General features: G+C 59.4%; 2 protein-coding genes across 2 annotated transcripts; both read right to left on the bottom strand.

Annotated features, from left to right (window-relative positions):
• PHYSODRAFT_362097 (hypothetical protein) lies at positions 1-4,868 on the bottom strand (the record flags this gene model as incomplete). Its single annotated transcript, XM_009537678.1, has 2 exons — positions 1-3,839; positions 4,167-4,868. The coding sequence occupies 2 exons, from the start codon at positions 4,866-4,868 to the stop codon at positions 249-251; spliced, it is 4,293 nt and encodes a 1,430-aa protein (XP_009535973.1). The 3' UTR covers positions 1-248.
• Positions 4,869-13,320: 8,452 nt separating this feature from the next.
• On the bottom strand, positions 13,321-18,713 carry PHYSODRAFT_339685 (hypothetical protein; the record flags this gene model as incomplete). The annotated part of the gene is made up of 13 exons (XM_009537677.1): positions 13,321-13,388; positions 13,452-13,504; positions 13,575-13,634; positions 13,717-14,180; positions 14,226-14,969; positions 15,039-15,143; positions 15,190-15,846; positions 15,892-16,119; positions 16,238-17,044; positions 17,081-17,733; positions 17,803-17,884; positions 18,040-18,135; positions 18,195-18,713. The coding sequence occupies 13 exons, from the start codon at positions 18,711-18,713 to the stop codon at positions 13,321-13,323; spliced, it is 4,536 nt and encodes a 1,511-aa protein (XP_009535972.1).
• Between the last annotated feature and the right edge of the window lie 987 nt (positions 18,714-19,700).

Below are 19,700 nucleotides of genomic sequence, written 5' to 3'. Positions count from 1 at the left end.
ACCCTTTCACATCTCGTCTATTGCAATTCAGAAAGCCGTACGGAACGGAAGCAAGACCCTAGACGGAGTGAGGGGAGCGCTGCAAAGAGCGCTCGAGTCGTGTGCGCAGCGGCCGGGGACTGGCCTCTTCGATCGAGGCCATCCCATTTTTGAAACATGCAAGTTAGTCAAAAGCAGAAAAGAGAAGCGAGCCTCCGCTGCAGACACCACACGACGAATACCGGACAACCGACGGGCTGGACGGTCGGTTAGTTGAGGTCCTGGCCCAGCCGCAGCGCCAGCAGCGTGTCGTTGTACTGATTGAAGGCGTCCTGGATGTCGTCCTGCAGCTGCATGGCCAGCGGGATCAGCTCGATGTTCACATTGCCACCGATCTGCGCCGACGCGGCCACACGCGGCTGCAGCACCTTGACGGCGTGGATCATCTCCTGCAGCTCCGTGTCCTGGCGGACGTCACCGGCGGCGTAGATGATCTTCTGCAGTAGCTGGTGCACCAGCTGCTCCACCTCCTGCAGGTCGGCGTCGTTCAGCGGCTCGGCATCGGCAGCGTTGGCCAACGCCTCGCGCTCCTCCTCCTCCCAGCGCTTGCGCGCCTCGGCGTACGCCTCACGCTCGCAGATGTCCTGCGTTCGGAGCGTCAAGTTGAGGAAGCGGTCCATGTGGATGTTCAGCAGGGCGTCCGGCATCTGAGTCAGCACCTGCGTCATGTAGCGGTTCATCTCCTTCTCGCGCTTGATGATGAACTTCTCCTCCTGGTTCTTGCCGATCATCGACGAGAACGGGTGGCGCTTGGGGAAGCGCGGGAACCACGGAGCACGCTTGCCACGGCGGCCCGAGGCGGCGGCCTTCAGCTCCTGGTGCAGCGCGTTGAAGTCGTTGTAGCGTCCACCCACGAGCCAGGCCGTCTTCGACTGCTCAAGGATGTCACGGCCCCACGTCACACGCAGCACATACTCCGTGTACTCGTCGCCCCAGTTCTGGTCCTGCTGCTTGCGGTGTCCCAGCATCGTGCACGTAAGGATGCCGCCCTTGTACGGGATCGGAGGACCCGTCGGGAACTCCTGAATCTTCTCAACCGGGTTGATCAGGTTCTCGTCGTCAGCCGACATCACCGGGCCAGCGGGGGCCTCGCCGCCCTCGCCGAACAAGTCCCGGCCAGCCTGCGCAAGCTGCTCCTGGCGCAGCGCATCACCGGCAACGGCCTCGCCCTCGATCTTGGCGTTGTCGCCCGCCACCCAGCTCATGTCGGCGTTCTGCAGCGATTCCTGTCCGACCATAGCACCGGCAACTCCCATGGAGCCAACAGCACCAATCTGGCCGGCCTGGCCAGCAGAAGCCTGCATTGGCTGCACGGAGCCCAGCGTTGCAGGTCCGTTGCCAGCAACACCGGGGACACCAAGGGCACCGAGGGCAGGAGCCGTGCCCAGCGTGCCAGCCATAGCAGCCTTCCTCTGGGCCTCGTCGTATGCGCTCAGCTTACGCAGAGCAGCGGCCTCAGCATCGTGGGCCATGGACGCGTCCTGGGCGGCCTGTGCGGCATCCTGGGCGGCCATAGCAGCAGCGAGAGACGCGGCCTGAGCACGCTCCACGGCAGCCTGGCGTCTGGCCTCTTCACGGCCGACAGAGCGACGGTAGGCACGCTGAATAGCGGTGGCCGCAGCGGCCCGCTTCAGCTCCAACTGGCGCTGGCGCTCACGCTCTTCCTCTTCCTCCTGAAGGCGACGCTGGCGCTCCTCCTCCTCACGCTGGAGCCGCAGCTGCTCCTGTTCGGCAGCAAGTCGCCGGGCCTCCTCCACTGCCAGGCGAGCCTTACGGATGTGGTGCAGGCGCTGCACAAAGTGACGCTGGGCCTGAATGACGTAGAACGCAGTCAGCCAGCGCTTCTTGGCCGACTTCTTCTTCTCCGCCTCGAGACGAGCGGCTTCCTCCGCCAGCCTCTTACGCATCTTCTCATCTTCGACCTGGGCACGACGCTTGTTGGCCTGCTTGCGGCCAAACTTGCCGCGCACAAGCGACTGGATCTGGATCGCAGCTGCGTTCTTCTCCGCAAGTTGCGCGGCCATGCGCTGGCGAGTCTGCTCCAAGAGCTTCTTGAAGGCGTTGGCGGCGAGGACGCCACCAATGGCCTGCTTCCAGTGCTTCTGGGCTAGCGCCTGACGGCGCATCTTGAGGCGGTGCGCATTGCGGGCACGGATGAACTGCTTGCGGACAGCAAACATGCGCATCACGGCCTGCATTTTAACAACGGCGGCCTTGCGACGTCTAGTGTCTTCCAGCAGCCACAGGAACGCACGCTGGGCGAGCACCTTGGCCAGAGCATAACGCCAACGGCGACGCGCGAGCCACTTGCGAAGACGAGCAACGATCCACGGTCCCATCTTCTTCATGTCTACCTTCAGCAGCGCGTCCAGCAGGGCAATCTTGCCCGTCTTGAAGAATACCTTGGTGCGACCCAGGCGGTAGGCGTCAGGCTCGACGCGGAACGACCACAGCACGGCCTCCGTGAAGGTGCGGTCGTTGTAGGCGTCGAACATGGGAGTGACCGACGGCGGCAGCACGGGCTTATAGATACGGCAGATTTCTTCGTACGACACACGCGTAGGCAGACCCACCTTAAGCAGCTCGCACGTGGCAAGCATACCAGAGCAACGCAGCTGGTCCACAACGTAGCCATGGTCGAAAACGCCAGGCGACATCGTCGGGTTCGGCTTAATACACCGGATGAAGTTGCAACGTGTCGCGTTCAGCGTGTCCGTCAGCTCCTGCATCTGGTCGCAGAACTTGGCCGAAACAGTCTGCTTGTGCAGCTGGCTCATGTTGGAGGAACCGTTCATGGTGTCCAGGTCCAGCTTCGACGAGAACAGCTCCTTAATAAGTGATGACTTGCTGGACGTCACAAAGTCCTCGAGGTCCTTGGGGATCGTGTCGTTGTTCTTGTCGATGAAGTTGCCGATCGTGTACGGCACGCGCGTGGCAAAGTGCTTGACGATGAACTCGTACTTCTTGTCCTTCTCGTGCGGGGCCAGGAAGTGCGGGTGATTCGCGTGCGTCTTGTGCAGCGTGGCGTTCCACTTCTCGTCGGACGGCTTGGGCATCTTGGCCTCCTGGTCCAGCAGCGGCAGAATACCGTTCGGCTTCTGCGAGATCAGGTCGATACACTCGCGGTTGTCGGGCCAGATAATCTTGCCGACCTCAATACCTTCCGCGGCGAACAGCTCCTGCTCGGCGATGAACACCTGCTGGTTGAACGTGGCCTGCAGGGCCTCGTTGGCGTAGTTGATCAGCAGCTGCTCGAAGTCGTTCTCCTCGAAGGACTCGAAACCGAAGATATCGAGCACACCGATGAACGGCAGCGAGCTGTCGCCGTGGCCCAGCGAGCTGTTGATCTTAAACAGGATCCACTTGAACAGGTGGTTGTAGATCGACTTGGCGATGGCGTCACGCACGTAGCTTCCCTCCTTGGCCGAACGCTTGATCGTGAAGTTCTCCGTGCGCGTGGAGATCTCGCGCGTGGTGATCACTTGCAGCAGGTTGTTGCTGTCCACGCCGAGCAGCTCAGCGCAGGACGCCACGTACTTCTGCGCCTCGGGCGTGACCTCACCGGCATCGCCCTCGGCCGTCTCGCGGTCTTTCAGGCGGATGTTACCCAAGTGCAGCAGACCCGACAGAATGGTCCAGACCTGCTTCTGCAGTCCCGCGTCGATGTTCACGGAGGTCAGCGCGCTGGCCACCTCGTCGAACAGGATCTCGTCGTCCACGTTCGGGTCCGACACGCAGCCGCTCTGGTTCAGGTAGTCGAAGTTGTTGACGGGCTCGAGCTTGAGCTCCTTGGTCAGCGCCTGGTCCGCGCCCGAAAGCAGGAAGTAGAAGATGTGGAAGTTGCGCTCTCCCGGGATTTGCGCCACGACGCGGAACTTCTCGAGCAGGTACGTCTCGATGAAGGCGCCAGTGAGCGTGTTGTCGCCGGGCTTGAACTGCAGCTTCATGAACTTGCCGAAGCGGGACGAGTTGTGGTTGCGCAGCGTCTTGGCGTTACCGAAGGCCTCCAGGATGGGGTTCGTGTCCCAGAGACGCTTGTCCAGCTCGAGCGCCAGGTCCTGCTGCGTGGCGTCGCCCTTGTTGGCCGAGATGGCCAGGTGCTCGCGCGACGTGAGGTAGCGCAGCACGATCTTGGACGTCTCGGTCTTGCCGGCGCCCGACTCGCCGGAGATGACGATCGACTGGCACTGCGCGGGCGTGCGCAGCGCCATCTGCTGGAAGGCCACCTCGGCGATGGCGTACGGGTGCGGGGGGCGGTCCCCCATCTGGGTCTTGATGTAGTCCGTGACCTTGGGCTCCACCGTGCGCACGAGCGGGTTGACGGCGATCAGCACGTTGGCCATGAGCGTGTAGGGCCGCAGGTTGTCCATCTTGGAGCGCACGTAGAGGTTCTCGAGGATGCCGGCCTCGTGGATGTAGTAGAGCGACGTCATGTCGTCCACCACGCGCGGGTTGACCTTGTACAGGTCGCCGACGTCGCGCAGGTCCACGTGCTCCTGCCCGAACTTGCCGTTGACCGTGAGCACCATGCCCTGCTCGGGGTCCTCGGCGGGCTCGTAGCGCACGATCTCCACCACGCGCCACACGCGCTCCGGGTCCGGGATCCAGATGTGCGCGCCCACCTCCACGGGCGTGTGGCGCAGCGCCGCCACCACCTCCTGCGTGTTGCGGCGCCGCGCCGAGTTCTGCGCGCGCTTCTTGTTCTCCAGCACGAGCCGCTGCGCGATGCTCAGGTTGCTCTCGTCCACGGGCGCCGCGCTGTGCCGCTGGAACCGCTCGTACGACGGCAGCGCGCTGGACGGCGCCATCTCCACGCGCGGCTTCGACATGCTGCTGCTCCGCCTGCTCTGCGAGTGCTCTGACGGGCCTTTAGTGTCTGCTTCGGGGCCGGTCCGTTGCGTTCTGGGCTTGTGGCTGACTGAGTGCGGTCGGATCGCGCTTCTGTCTCTCTGCGCTGCCCCCTTCTCTGTCAGCGAGGCTCCAGCTCCAGCTCTGCGCTCTGCTGTGCTCTCGCTTCTTCCGCCGCGGAGCTTCGGTCACGAGGGGACGAAGCGCAAGGGAGGGGAGGCCTTGAATGATTGTGTCAACCCCAGGGGCTGACGTGGAATAAGAAACGCGTCGCATTTGTAGCCGCGAAAGAAGTGGATATTACGTAAGTAGACGGAGCTGGGATTGGATGAAATACAGGTGGACGCATGCGATTGGTGAAGAGGGAGGAGGAGGTTGCGGAATTGCAGACGTGGACAAGGTTGAAGTGCGCCACACTGGACGCGTATGCGACGTGTGACGCTGTCCACTATCGGACTCGCCACCTCGGGCGCTATGCTGGTCTGCTGCTGGCTCGGATACATCTACACCTGCGCACGTGTGACTTGAAGGCACCCTGGGTGGATTATGTGCATTGTTGTTGCTGCTGCAGGCGCAGTTCGGCGTTTACGGTGGCGGTGGGGGCAAATCGAGCTCTCGATGCAACTTCAAGGACCAGGCAGGGCTGCAGCCGCAGTAGAGGAGGCCGCCAGTTGGCCTTTGGCCCGGGAACGAGTGCGTTGAGATGGAGGCGGTGGAGTGAGTGAGGAGAGGAGAAGAAGGAGACGCTGGAGGTTGCTGCACACTGCAGTTGACGATTACTCACGGGACGGATGGGTCTGGACCTGCTCCTGAAGGTGGCCAGATGCCTTGCTGCATGGAAGCCTTGCGTCGCATTACGGAGTTGGAGACTGGTCATTAGATCCACTTCGCTTCGCCTCCAGTCTTCGTCGGTACTCGGCTGTGGTAGACTTTTTGTTCGTCAGCGTGCGGCGTCAGAGTCTCTGGGTTGATGCCGCTGCTGCTTGGGGTGGCTGAGACCAAGCTTTCGCTGCAATCGTGTTAGACGTCGGGGCGGAATGCGCAAGGCTTTAAATGCGCAACTTCTGGGGCTAGGTTGGCACGGTGGTGTCGTATTGGTGATCGTAACCGTTTTCTCGTGTGTTCGGGTGGCTCAGGCCATGACGTCTGAAGGGCTCGCTTGCGGTGCTATCTGAGCCATGCCGCGTTGATTCAGGCTAGTCCTAAGCGTATCATGTTGATGGACACTGTGGGCTCTTCCCTTTTCCTGGCAGGAGCCTGGAGATATATCGGCGCCAAGTTCGGGATGTTGGAGTCAAATGAATCGGCTCGAGCTGGTGGGTGCGCTCGACTGCGTCGCTGAGCAACGTGAGCATGGCAATCAATCGCTCAAGTCTCTTCATTTTCGTCCTTGGAGGACTCAACTGCAACGCGGGTCAAGTCCATGAATGGACTTGGGGTCAGTCTTCGTGTAGTTCATTGCCTCGGGCGGCTGTCTGGGCCTTGGGTCATCGCCTTGGCTGCTGGGAGTCGGCTGCGTTCTTCGGCCAGCTGCGCTCGTATCGCTTCAAGCTCCTTCTCCAGCTCCCCAACTGTGTCCTCCAGCTCCCCAACTCTGTCCTCCAGCTGCCCGGATCTCTCCTCCAGTTGCACTTCCATCTCTCGCTGCTCCAGCTCCAGGCGTCGAAACCATTCAGCGGTCGGCTCTGGCGCTGGTTCGCGTCCGTCAGGCTCTGCTTCCGAGTCTTTTTCTCAGCGCTCGTAGCGGGAGTTTGCTGCTGACTTGTTGTCATGGTGGAGGGCGCTTGGGTTGTCGGCGGAAGATTGGCGAATGCCGAACGGCAACGTGTTGAAGTGGAGCCGGTTTTTCGCTAGTTGAAGAAGGCTGGTAAGAAAAAAATGCCGTAGTGAGTGTCGTGTAGGAACACGCACTAAATTATATAATAGCACACTTTCCCCACCAACAACACCCACCAAGTCCCGATGACTCAATGGGCTTGTTAGGGTTAGAACCTGAAGGCCCAGGAACTTTCCCTTGCACCGGGTTGATGTTTCCTCTGCGCACCGTGTTTCCGCTTAGTCGAGCAAAGGCTGGCACGCTCTCACACGCAATATAAACCTCGCAGGCCCTCAGGAAGGAAGGGTCCCAGCCAGTCACGGCTTGATACGAGGGTACCGGAGCTATACTCCGGCGGGAAGGATCTTTCCTATGGTTCAATACAAATATCTAGTATAAACGCGTCCGTTTTGAATCTTCCCAAGTAACCACCGACCCTTCAGGGCCTCCTCGACGCCCCAAGAGGCCTCTTGTAACGGGGTACAGTCAAGTGTACCCATTACATGAAGAGTGACGGGTGTCACACTCCCGAGTACATGGTTCATGGTACCAGTAGCTCCGCAAGCCAACCATTTGAGTTCGTGTGGGCTTTTGTATAGTTAACTTGTAGTTTGTATTACGACCAAGTTAACCTCTACCAAAATACAGTCAGTCTTATAACCTACTCCTTTGTAGCAAACCGTTCCCTTTGAGGCCGGGAACTGGTGAACTGCTGTTCACCTGGATAGTAATATCCGCACGCACTTCCTCTGTGCATTGTGCTGTGTGACCCCGTCACACTTGGTAGCACTTGTAGTCAATCCTACGCCTACGCGGGTAGATTGGTCTACCTGAATCCTCGGTGGCTCAGGTCTGGGAGCCACGATGGACCAAAGTGAGTTTCCTCACCTGACTGACTCGCAGTTCGAGTCGGTGCGGAAGATGGCAGGCATCTTCGGAAGAGCTGCCCTCCGGAGCTTGGCGGCGGCGACGCCAGCCGAGCAGGTCGAGCCGGTGACCGCGTTTGACGAGTACGAACGCGGGCTCATCGCTCATGTGCAGGGAAACCTGCTGGCTCAGATGAGTGAGCCCAAACGGGTGCAGCCTAAGCCTCTGCGGCCAGCTGTGCCTCCGTTCGAAGGGAGGAAGGTGAGAACCTTCACTTCTGGATCCGGGAGACCGAGATCGCAATGAGCGCAGGTCTCATCTCGGCCGAGAACCTTCGAGTCGCCTTCGCACTCTCCAATCTTGGCGGACGTGCCAGGACTTGGGCGTATACGCGCGAAGCGATGTCGCCTGGATGTTTCACATCCTGGGCTCAGCTGTGTGAGCAGCTTCGAGCCGCTTTTCTCCCGGCGAACAACGAGTTCCGCCAGCGCTCGCGCTTCCTTGCCTGCAAACAAGGAGAGCGCGAGCTGTACGCGTACGTACAGGAGATGCGCACGTTGGCAACCTCGCTGGTGGGGAACCCACTGTCGGAAGACGTCAAGATGACAGTCTTCGTGGACGGCCTGAAGGTCGGTCCTGCACGCACGCAGTTGTTCCGCGTGCGCACCGCCACTATGGAGGAGGCGATCCAAGTCGCCCTCCAGGAAGAGTACAGCCACAAGTAGGCTGGTGCTCTGGCTGTTGTACAGCCTGTGGTCGCTGACAGCGAACCAGAACCCATGGATCTGAGTTCGGCTGAGCAGTACTCAGCCCGCTGCTACGGCTGCGGCGGACTAGGACACTATCAACGTGTCTGCCCATCGTCTGGGTCTGGGAAGAAGACCTACCCGAAGACCAGAGGGTCAAGGGGGCGCCGACGCCATTCACCGTCAGGTGCTCAAGGGGGACACAACCACCAGTAAGGACGAGGGCCTTGCTGGGGTTGGCCCGAGTCTTTGTGATGGGTGTACGGAAGGCGTACACCACAGAGACCCGGGGTCCCTTGCGAGCACTGACGCTCGCATTGGTGAAGGACAACGGTGGGTTGTCGGTAGTACACGTGTGTGTGCGGGGGTAATGGTATCCCTAGACATGATTGAGTCTGGGACGTCGCGTGGATGTTCGCACGTCGCCAGATGTGTCGGTTGGAATAACGACACAAGTTCCGAGTCTCTGCGAGAGAGTCTAAGAACAAGGTCAGGTCTCATTGACTGAGGCTGGGCCGAAGAAGAACCTTGGGGTCCGCTGTGACCCTGGCTGCCGCGCTCGAGGGCGCTGACAGCAATGGAACCGCACATGGTCCCGGACATGGAACCGTACATCGTCCCGGACATCGTGCCGAAGTCGGCCCTGGGCATGGAACCGTGTATGCCCTCGGCTTGAGCAAGTATGACTTGGCCCTCAGTGCGCCGTGCAAGCTGCACAGGCTCTCGGTCGAGTAGCGCGACAACGCCTTGAGGCTAAGTCGGCCCTCTGTGTCTGACAGAGCATTGGTGAGTCATGTTCCCACCTCTGGACAGACACAAGGGCGTCCGATGGGACCGCCAGGGCGCTGGATGCGTCCGAAAGACGAAGAAGAAGAAGGGAGGCATCATTGACATGCTGATCTCCATGAAGAAGGTGCAGTGTATCTGCAACCGAGGGCTGTTATACCTGGCATGTGGAGCTGCTTCAACAAGCAACTCCAGTGCTGAGAGTCATTGCTCGGCATGAGCATTGACAAGGGTGGTGTTCGATGACACCACCAGGTGGGTAACCAAGGACCACTGACTAGCGGGTAACTTAGTTCCGCACAGAGCATGTAATGCTGAGGAGGCCGCTCAAGGCACCTCCGGCGTGGGTAACCAAGTACCACGGACGGTCGCCCAGACCTTAACTGAAGAGGAACGCGCTGCACGCGCTTCCTGTGTGGGTAACCAAGTACCACACCCGGTCGCCCAGACCATAACTGAAGAGGAAGGCGCTGCAGGCACTTCCTGTGTGGGTAACCCAGTTCCACACCAGGTCACTCAGACCTAAACTGATGAGGAAGGTGCACGATGCACTTCCTGTGTGGGTAACATAGTTCCACACGCGTCACTCAGACGGTAACGGATTGTGAAGCCGCATGATGCGCTTCCTGTGTGGGTAACGTAGTTCCACACGATGCCGTAAGGCTCCGCATGAGCCGGAAGGAGTCGCTCGAAGCGACTTCAGCGTGGGTAACTTAGTTCCACGCACGGTCAGTATGACCAAGACTAGTGATCAGGTCACTTGGGTCTCCTCGCGTGTGGTGGATGACCACACGGAGTTTAAGAGGCTCGTGACACCGTCACGATGTCATAGCCGCACGGTCCTCTTGAAGGCGCCGCGCGGCTTTGATTTTTAAGCGGGGGAGGAGTGCGCGGAAGCACTTCCTTCCTCCAAGGACTTGGCACCCGGTCATCATGGATGACGTTCGACTGGGTGTCGACCAGCGCAGCTGTGGCCATGCGCACAGAAGACGTGGCTTGGGTACACGACGTACCTGCGGCGATGCATGTTGCGTCGCCGCCGACTCGGCGAGCATGGTCGATCACGACTGGAACGTGTCTGCCGGAGGGCGACACCTCAATGACCACATGCAGGAGCATGCTCGGTCTGAAGGCAAAGGCCGCTGCACGGCAGGGATCGTTGGTACGGTCTGTCGCGCCTAGCACTGTGCGGCGTTGGGACAACAAGTGTCCATGACTCGGTGCCGAGATGGCTGAGTCTGAGTATGCGTGCATGCCATGCAGCTACTCTGAATGCAGGACAAGCCGTACGCTGTCATGGGTGTCATTGCCCGAAGACGTGGGTAACAGAGTAACACGTCAAGTCACGCAGACTCAAACTGCATCCAGGCTGGTTGATGCCAAGCCCTGGTCGACGATGTTGACCCAGAGCCAAAGAAGGGTAGCTGCCCGTGCCACCGGAGTCTGCTGGCACGGTGACTCGGTGCTGCAGGGCGGCGCGAGGTTAGGCGGCCGGCTGGCGCCTGACCCGCCGGGGCTCAACTCGTAAGTGGGTGAGGGGATCTGAAGTGCCCTTCCTCCCGAGGTCTCTGGCATGAGACTTGCTTCGTCGTAGAAGCCAGTGTAGTGGCTGCATGGTGTAGCCACTCACGAAGTATTGCACGAAGGTGCTGGACCTGATGCATCGCTGCTCAGGTCCCATGGTCATGGTGACCGATGGCCAGCAACCTTGGCAGCGGCTACTGTCGCTGCTGGGCCGAAGATGGCGCGCGCATTCGCTGCTGGAAGACTGCCTCTGTCAGGCAAAGACATGGCAGCCAGTCTGTGGCTTGGTCCGCGGACGATGGCATGTGTACATACGCAACAACATGCCGCAGCGTGATCCTGTTGCAACATACGTCTACCGGCCAGGTAGCCATCAGCACCACGCCAAAGCTCCAGGCTGTTGCTACGCTGGGCGCGGCACGTCTGCCGGCCAGGTAGCTATCAGTCCCGAGCATGGGTGTTGCCCACGAGGGGAGAACCCGAACGTGTTGCCTTTGCAGACATTCACAGTTGGCGCGGCACATGCCGCACCTGTAAGGCGCGAAGCCATACGCGTGCACGTGGCACATATGTCTGTGATGTAGACGCAGTGCCGTCGGCCCGTGACGCTCACTGTGCGCGGGGCACTTGGTGTGCGCGAGGTACTCGCAGTGCACGCGGCATTTGCCGTGCTCGTGGCACTCGATGTGCACGAGGCACTAATGGCAGTCGTGGTACACGAGGTGCACGACGTGCCTTTGGTGTACGGGGTGGTGCCCCTGTACACCGTCATGTCCTGGTATGGACTGTGCGTTATGCGGCATAGCACGCACACTGACCTGGTGTTGGTCGCCGCGATGCATGAAGCAACAGCTGGTGGTAGAGGGCAAGACACCTCACACCATGATGAAGTACCATTGCGGTACCTTGGTGTCGACGGAAGACACCTCTACGTCGATGGCACGATGGCCATGACGCGGGACAGGACATTGAACAAGTCCGCCGCGTTGCTCGGAATGATGAGCGGGCTGTGAGCAACAGCCGTGGTCCCCGGGACTATGGCGACGATGAAGCCCGATGCTTCTTGGCTTTGGTCAACGTTTGACCTCTGCCCATGGGTCGTGCCGACGACCGACACACTGCGCCGTGACGAGCGGGGTCATGTCGGACCGGTGTCATGGCCGGAGACGAGCAGCACAGCTCTCGCTATGGTTACGCTACGCGCTAACCTAAAAGGTGCCGTCCCTCGCGGGGGCCACCGCAGCACGAACGTGCCAGCGGGGCCCGTGGGCCATGCGACGCCAACTGCTGGTGGTCTACGAGGGACACAGCAAGTTTGGAGACATATGCAACCCGTGCCGAGGCACTCTGCGCCTGCTAGCGCTGTGGACACAGCCACTAGAGGCGTCGGCTTTGCGGCCAACATCGCCGAGGGCAGGGGGGTGCAGCGCGGGATGCCCGCTGCGGGCACAAGTCACTGTGGGTGTGACAATGAGGCGCGCCAGCCTTGCGGCGGCGGCGCCCGAGAATCCGACCTTTGGGTGTTCGGATTCTCTCGAAGCTGATTGGAGAATCAGATGTGATTCTCAGATAAGTGGGGGAGGATGTAACGGGGTACAATCAAGTGTACCCATTACATGAAGAGTGACGGGTGTCACTCTCCCGAGTACATGGTACATGGTACCAGTAGCTCCGCAAGCCAACCATTTGAGTTTGTGTGGGCTTTTGTATAGTTAACTTGTAGTTTGTATTACGACCAAGTTAACCTCTACCAAAATACAGTCAGTCTTATAACCTACTCCTTTGTAGCAAACCGTTCCCTTTGAGGCCGGGAACTGGTGAACTGCTGTTCACCTGGATAGTAATATCCGCACGCACTTCCTCTGTGCATTGTGCTGTGTGACCCCGTCACACCTCTCGATGACTCTATTGGACGATGAAGACTTGGAGCAGTCGCCGGGGCTCGAACGGTCGTCTTAAGTGCGGATCTCGGGTCAAAGTTCGCTGTAAGTTCGGATCGTACTTGAAGTCCTGGGTCTCGAACTTGGGTGTCGACGAGTCTTCGGCACCGGTCCAGAATGGCCAATCAGCATCCGCCGAACATTGCTGAACATGTCCTGACGACTCGGGTCGCCACTGAAGCTTGGTCGTCAGCTCGATTCTCGTTTACCGCCAAATCACTACACCACAGCTGCCCCCACTACTATGTGAACCACATGATGGCGAGCGTCGTGGTGCGTTCTGCTTCTGCTTCCTTTCGCTGTTAACGACGTCTGGTGTTGTTTGCCCCGGTTGCGTGCTTGGTAGGCGTCTGCGTTGTCGTAATGTCGCGCCGGTGGCTCGCTGCTGTAGGCTTACTTGGTTCCATGACTCGGGTTCGCACCGAGCCGTCGGGGCCGGGTTGGCGACCGCCGCATAGGGTCTTCGACCTCGTCCGGTATAGTGCCGACATATTGTCTGCCTTCGCCGCCGTTCGACGACCTTTGTTGAGTTGAGCAGCGGTGGCATCATCGCTTTCGTCAGACTCTGCTTCGTAGACAATGGCACGACACTCCATGACCGCTCGGCTTGATTCTGTACAACCACCCGGCTCTCGGGAACCATACGATGATCAGCATCATGATGCGTGATGACCTGGACGAGCTTGGTGAGGCCGTAGACTGCGGTAGCTCCTGGCGCATAGGCTTCAGCAAGTTCCTGCGGCCGATCCGGTCCTCAGAAAAACTTCTCAGCCACCATCTTGCCGTAGCGCGTCTGACCCAGCGTAGATCCTGCTTCAGGCGCTTCGAGTCATCGGCAGTTGTCAGCGCACCTCCGTCCGAGCTCCAAGCACACCAAGTCTTCACCAGCACTGCCCTTGAGTTGTCGGGGGAAGTTGTAGTTCGTTTCAATCGGGATTCTCCATTCGTATCATTCGCGTTCAATCTCCATGTAGCATGCAAAGCTGCAGTAGCCATTTTCGTCTGCACTCCTGGGCTGCATTACCCCAGGCGCAGTTCACCGTGAGGTTGAGTTGTCGCGGACGGGGGCTAGGCGTTGCGCACGACCACAACACTCTTCCAGCAAAGTCCACGTGCAGCATTGGTACTTGTAGACCGCAGAGGCTGGTACGCAGAGACCTCGATTCCATCAGTCTCTTTGCCCCGCTCCATGCACGGCCAGATACGACTGACCCAGTCGACGCGAGATCTCGGTGTGCTGTTGGTCTGTCCGTTCTCTGGATAACCTGCACTGTTTGCACAAAACTCGCATTCACCAGTCGTCGGCAGTGGTTCCATTGTCTTGCCGGTCCGGATCGGTGGCTTCGTCTTGAGCTTGGCTTGTGACGGAGTCATCGGCGCGGCCATGGTAGGCTCAATGCTCCTTGAACTACTGCTGGAGAAATCTTGGGACCGAAAGGAATCACCGGGAAGCACGTTCTGCGGGGATATCCCGTCCGGATCGATTTTGTAGATCACAGCTTGGAGTTGGTTGAGCTCACAGAGCGCGGCCTTCCTATCGCCACTCAAAACTACCTTCGACGTCTGAGATTCCAACGCTTCAGAAGCTAGCGAGTCCGCGGCAGCATTGTATTCCTGTGCGACGTGAATGTATCTCACAGATCGCAGTCAGGCCTTGACCTCCTCGTGGTAACTCGGTTGAGTCATCGCCCCGGAGTCAGCTGCCCCTAGCGAGTGCAACAACACCAGCCTTGAATTGCTAACAACGACCAAGTCGTCGGCACCGAGTTGTAAAGCCGCCAGCACGCCGTATGTCATACCGGCGCTCTGGGCAAGGGAGCTCGTCGTGTCGGCGAGGTAAGCGTTCGCGGCAACCATCAATTTCCACTCCGGTAGGCGCCACACAATCCATGCGCAGCTTCCATCTGCACCATACTGCCCAGGCTGTGTCAAGCCCGCGAAAGATACCACGCACCCCGTATGACTCTTCGGGAGCCGTGTCTTGGAGAGGCTTGACGCAGTAGGAGTCGTCGGGAAACTTCCCGTCGGTAGCCACGCGCTGTCATTTGTCGCATCACCCTCGTCCATGCCCAGTACGCTCATCACCGACATAAAGGTATGCTCCGCCATAGCGAGGGGAGTGTGCGCGTCGTAACGGGGGACCAGATGAGTTGTCGGTGCTTCATTGGTCAGGTCACAATGCGGTTTCAAATCCGGAGTGTCTCCGTTTGTCGCCACAGTCGGAAACTGAGTTATCGAGGGTTGATCGGGAGCAATTTCGGCCACTTGTGGATCGGCTGGCGTGTCGTCGGGAGCGACTTGACTGCTTCTGCCCGGTCCCAAGGAGCTTGGTTCCGGATCATTGCCCATTGGCAAGCCGTCAGAATCCTCACCCCCGTCGCTGTCGAACAGCTCCGAGATTTGCTCGCCCCGAGAGTATTCGGGAGGACGTTAGAGCAGTCCGGTTGGAATAGGGTACTCGGGTCGGTCCACTGCCGACGGCTGGCCGGCTAACCATTGAGCGTAAAGCTTGGCTTCCCGCTTGAGCAGCGTCTTATCGCGGGCCGCTTCGTAGGCAAGAACTTGCCATTCTCGATACTTGTCGGAGTCGAGTCGCACATATCCTTAAGACTTCGGCAACGACCCACACCACGAAGGTCGTGTGAGCCGAGCAGATCGTGAGCCGAGTGTCAATGTTCGTCAGTCGGATCCGCTGCGGGCGCCCCTTGTGGAACCGCTTCACCGTAGGGATGAGCTTGTTGGTCCGTCGGATCCACGGTGCGTGAGTCGTCGGGGACGGCCGCTTCCGTTGCAACCGGAACTCCTTCCAATCTCGGCCGGGAATCTGCAGCACATCGACCGGGCCTCCGTTGACGTGGACCCCTTCGGCCTCGTCGACCATGTTCTGCGTCTTGATCAGCGGGATCGTTACTTCGTCCGGTAGCTTGGTCGCCGCGTTGAAGAGATCCAGCCGGATGCCAGCCGGGATCATGAAGTCGGTGCCTAGCACCACGTTAACACCGGCATTGTGGTCGATAATCCACGTCTCGAAAACATAAACGCGTTCCCATCCGAGCGTGGTCTTAACGGACGCCCTCCGAGTCGTCGTCGCCTTGCCCTTAGTGATACCCTGGACCTCCATACACCGACCATGACCCGGAATATCCTTGATCCTCAGCTGGTTGGCATACTTCTCGGAAATAACACCGACGTTCGCTCCACTGTCCAGCAAGATCCGCGTCCGCGAGTCGTTGACCGCTCCGTTAACCAGCGTCCTCATACGTACTCGTCGGTCAAATTTCTGCGCCGACCACCATCCCATGCGTTTTCCGGGCAGGAGGCGTACCTCCACGTCGAGTCGTCGGCGCGATGTTTCCTGCACTGCACTTGTCATCCAGTCTTCGGCAGTGTCTTCAATCACTTCGTCATCACTCTTCTCACTCAAATCACCTCCACCGAGGCCTTCGCCTCTCTCCTTTTCGAATTCCGTCACGTTCACCCATGTACCTCGTCCTTCATCCGGCCATTCGCACTTGCCCACAAAAGCGTAGACACACTCCGCTTCGACTGCAGGCTCGGCTAACGGTGGAAGCCCGATTGGGACCAACCCAGTTTCAGTTGGCGGACTGCCTAGTTTAAATGTTCCGTGAAGAGGAGGTTCTGAGCTCAGGAGTGAGGTCCTTCTTGTCCACTTTGTTGCGAACAAGCTTGGTGAGTTCTTGGAAGACCTCGCACCGGCCTGCGTCGTATACTTGCTTGCACAACTGGCAGCGCCGGTTGCAGAAGTGGGCCGAGTGGGAAAGACCGCCACAGGCCGCGCAAGGACCGTACTGGTGTTGTCGATTGTCGTGACCGCCTCGGCTCTGGTACCGGTTGTCCCGACTGGGTTCCCGGCCACTCCGATCGCGTCGGGGAGGCCGGTTGTCGGACCTGGCGTACGTGCCGTCAGCTGCCGCGCGTCGCTCACTCTCGTTCGCAGCAGCCACGTAGTGGTCGCTGTCATCCGACGAGTAACCATCGTGTCTGCCTTCTTCGGAGTACCACGAGTCGTCGGAGCCTTGATCGCTGGCGGCGTCGCTGTCATCGTTGAACTGCTGGCGCGCACTGTCGCGTCCGGTCGAGGTGCTCCTGGCGTCCCGTCCTTGCAGCTCAGCGACTATGTCTTCCACTGATGCGTCAGCCAGGGTCACGCGAGGAACGTTCCTGGAGTCGTCACGACGACGCTCATAATCTCGTTCGCGTCGATCCCCACGGCTGTGGCCAGTTCGCGAGTCATCGCGGCGGTATCCGTCTCGGGTGTCTTGGCGGCGCCGGTCATCTCGGCGACGCGAGTCATCGGGACGCCTGTCATCACGTCGGCGGGACGGTTCCCGAGCCTTGGATCGCGACTGCGAAGACTCGCCCGAACTCTGTCGCTCTTCAACCTTCAGCCTTTCGATGATCATCTCCTCCAGCTCATGGATGTCCTTGATTCGCAGAGGAGCGAGTCGTCTCTCCAGCTAACGGTCGCCGCAAGTCCCCAGGAAGCGCTTGACGTGGTCCTTCGCCTTGCGGCCGCCGTTCTCGAACTGGACGCCTGCGTTGCGGGCGTAGCCGTTGAGTCGGTTCAGGTAGTCGCAGACGTGTTCCTTGTCGTCGCGCTTGGCAGAGTAGTATCGGGTTTCCGCTGACTGGCTGAACTGGGAGCAGTAGTAGCGGATGAAGGCTTCGCTCAGCAGAGTCCAGGTTCGCTTGGTCTTCTTGGTCAATTGTCGGTGCCAGTGTACCGCGCCGTCTCTCAGGCGTAGCTTGAAGGGCATGCACCATTCATTGGGCGGCGCGTGTGTACCTTTCATCTCGTACACAAAAGCGCGCAGCCACTGCATCGAGTTCTCGCTCCTGTTGCAAGCGCCCGAGAACGTCGGGATCTGCCCCAGTGGTCGGTGCATCGCTACCTCGAGCCTCGGCGTCGGGTTCACGGTCTCTGCGTGGCTCACCTCCCGGATCTGTCGCAGATATTCGTCCATTTGCGCACCTCCGTCTCCCGTGAAGTCATCGTCGTCATCAGATGAGTCGTCGGCGTAGCGGGACTTGCGACTTGAGCTTCGTCCGGTGCTTCGTAGACTGCTCCTGGTCACTTTCGAGTCTTCGGCACCACGCGCAACTCGGTCAGTACGAGTCGTCGCGGGTGGAGTGACCATGTGGGAGTCTTGAAAGTACGGCGATCACTCGCCCGACGCACTGAACACTCATCTAGTCGCAGCCTGGGTTGAGTTACTGCGCTCGGTCTTCTTCGGAGTTCGCGGGAGCGGGACGCGCGCTGGGTCAGCGCCGCCTTTGTTGATGCGAGCCGCCTTCGGCTGTTCCAAAGAGAAGGGGGTCACCCCGAAGGCTGTACACAACTTTTTCTTCCATTACCAGAGCTCGGCTCCGGCTTCCGCGGGCAGGAAACTCTCCAGCGTCGACGGCGACGGGGCAAGCGTGGGCCGGAGACCCAACGCCTTCAGGAAGTCACCGTGTCCTTCGCCACTTGCTCAACTGTGACCGCATTCACTGGTCGTGCCAACTGGTGGCTCAGGTCAGCCCACACCGCTTGGCGGATCATGCGCGGCTCGAAGAGTCGACCCCATTTTCGCTCGCACACATTGCTTCAAAGCATCGGCCGAGTACCTTGTTGGCTGCCGGGGTGCCTCCATTCATCGGCGGCCGGTTGCCCGAGGTTTGCTCGGTCACTTGAGTCGTCAGCACCGGCGATCGTGAGTCGTCGGCGCGGTCTTCAAACTCTTCCATGTCATCATACGCTGGCTCAGGGCCATCCACATCATCCAGTTCGTCCGCGAGGTTGCGCGAGATGGGAGGCGCGTCGTCTTCCAACTCGCTCGCGACACTGCGCGCCAGGGAGCGCGAGCCCCCGCTGCGCCCCGCGGACATCGCTGCATCTTCCGGAGTCTCGGGTGTCACCACCGCTGGCGCCTTCTCCTCCAGGTAGTCGTCGTATTCTTCATCCATCTCTTCATCTTTGGCGTCGGATCCAGTCATCGGCTCGTCGAAGCTGACGTTGCGCTCAGCAATCGGGCCGGGCTGCGGTGTGATCAAGACCGCCGTCGAGTCGTCGCCGCGCGTTCCGCCGGACTTCATCGGAGTTGCTGGTACCGCGGATTGAGATCCTGTCGCCATCTTCTTCTTCATCATCAGCTTCTTCTTCTTCTTCTTCTTCTTCTTGGTTGTTGCTCGTAAAGTCAGTTGACCTGCTGTAACACGAGACACAGAAGGTCACACCAATCCCGGGTCGCGGCACCAGTTGTCGTGTAGGAACACGCACTAAATTATATAATAGCACACTTTCCCCACCAACAACACCCACCAAGTCCCGATGACTCAATGGGCTTGTTAGGGTTAGAACCTGAAGGCCCAGGAACTTTCCCTTGCACCGGGTTGATGTTTCCTCTGCGCACCGTGTTTCCGCTTAGTCGAGCAAAGGCTGGCACGCTCTCACACGCAATATAAACCTCGCAGGCCCTCAGGAAGGAAGGGTCCCAGCCAGTCACGGCTTGATACGAGGGTACCGGAGCTATACTCCGGCGGGAAGGATAAATGGAGTGCGCTCTCGCTCCTCCACAACTCGGCGATGACTCGCCCTTCGTATACACGGCCACTTCTTCACTACTCTTGGCCTGACCACGGGTAAACGCACGCTACAAAACTAGCAGGCGCGTCCACCGAGAGTCATAATCCTACCAACAGGTTTATCCAATCGCTACGGGAACTCACCGACAGCCCGGACGTCTTCCTTGAGTGGTTGGGAGGAAAAGCTGTTCTGATCTTGTTGCCCAAAGGGCTTATCTGTTATATCTTCTCTTTCCTATGGTTCAATACAAATATCTAGTATAAACGCGTCCGTTTTGAATCTTCCCAAGTAACCACCGACCCTTCAGAGCCTCCTCGACGCCCCAAGAGGCCTCTCGATGACTCTATTGGACGATGAAGACTTGGAGCAGTCGCCGGGGCTCGAACGGTCGTCTTAAGTGCGGATCTCGAGTCAAAGTTCGCTGTAAGTTCGGATCGTACTTGAAGTCCTGGGTCTCGAACTTGGGTGTCGACGAGTCTTCGGCACCGGTCCAGAATGGCCAATCAGCATCCGCCGAACATTGCTGAACATGTCCTGACGACTCGGGT

Source organism: Phytophthora sojae (assembly GCF_000149755.1).
Source record: "Phytophthora sojae unplaced genomic scaffold PHYSOscaffold_10, whole genome shotgun sequence".
NCBI classification, from domain to species: domain Eukaryota; phylum Oomycota; class Peronosporomycetes; order Peronosporales; family Peronosporaceae; genus Phytophthora; species Phytophthora sojae.
This window is presented reverse-complemented; position numbering and strand designations above follow the sequence as displayed.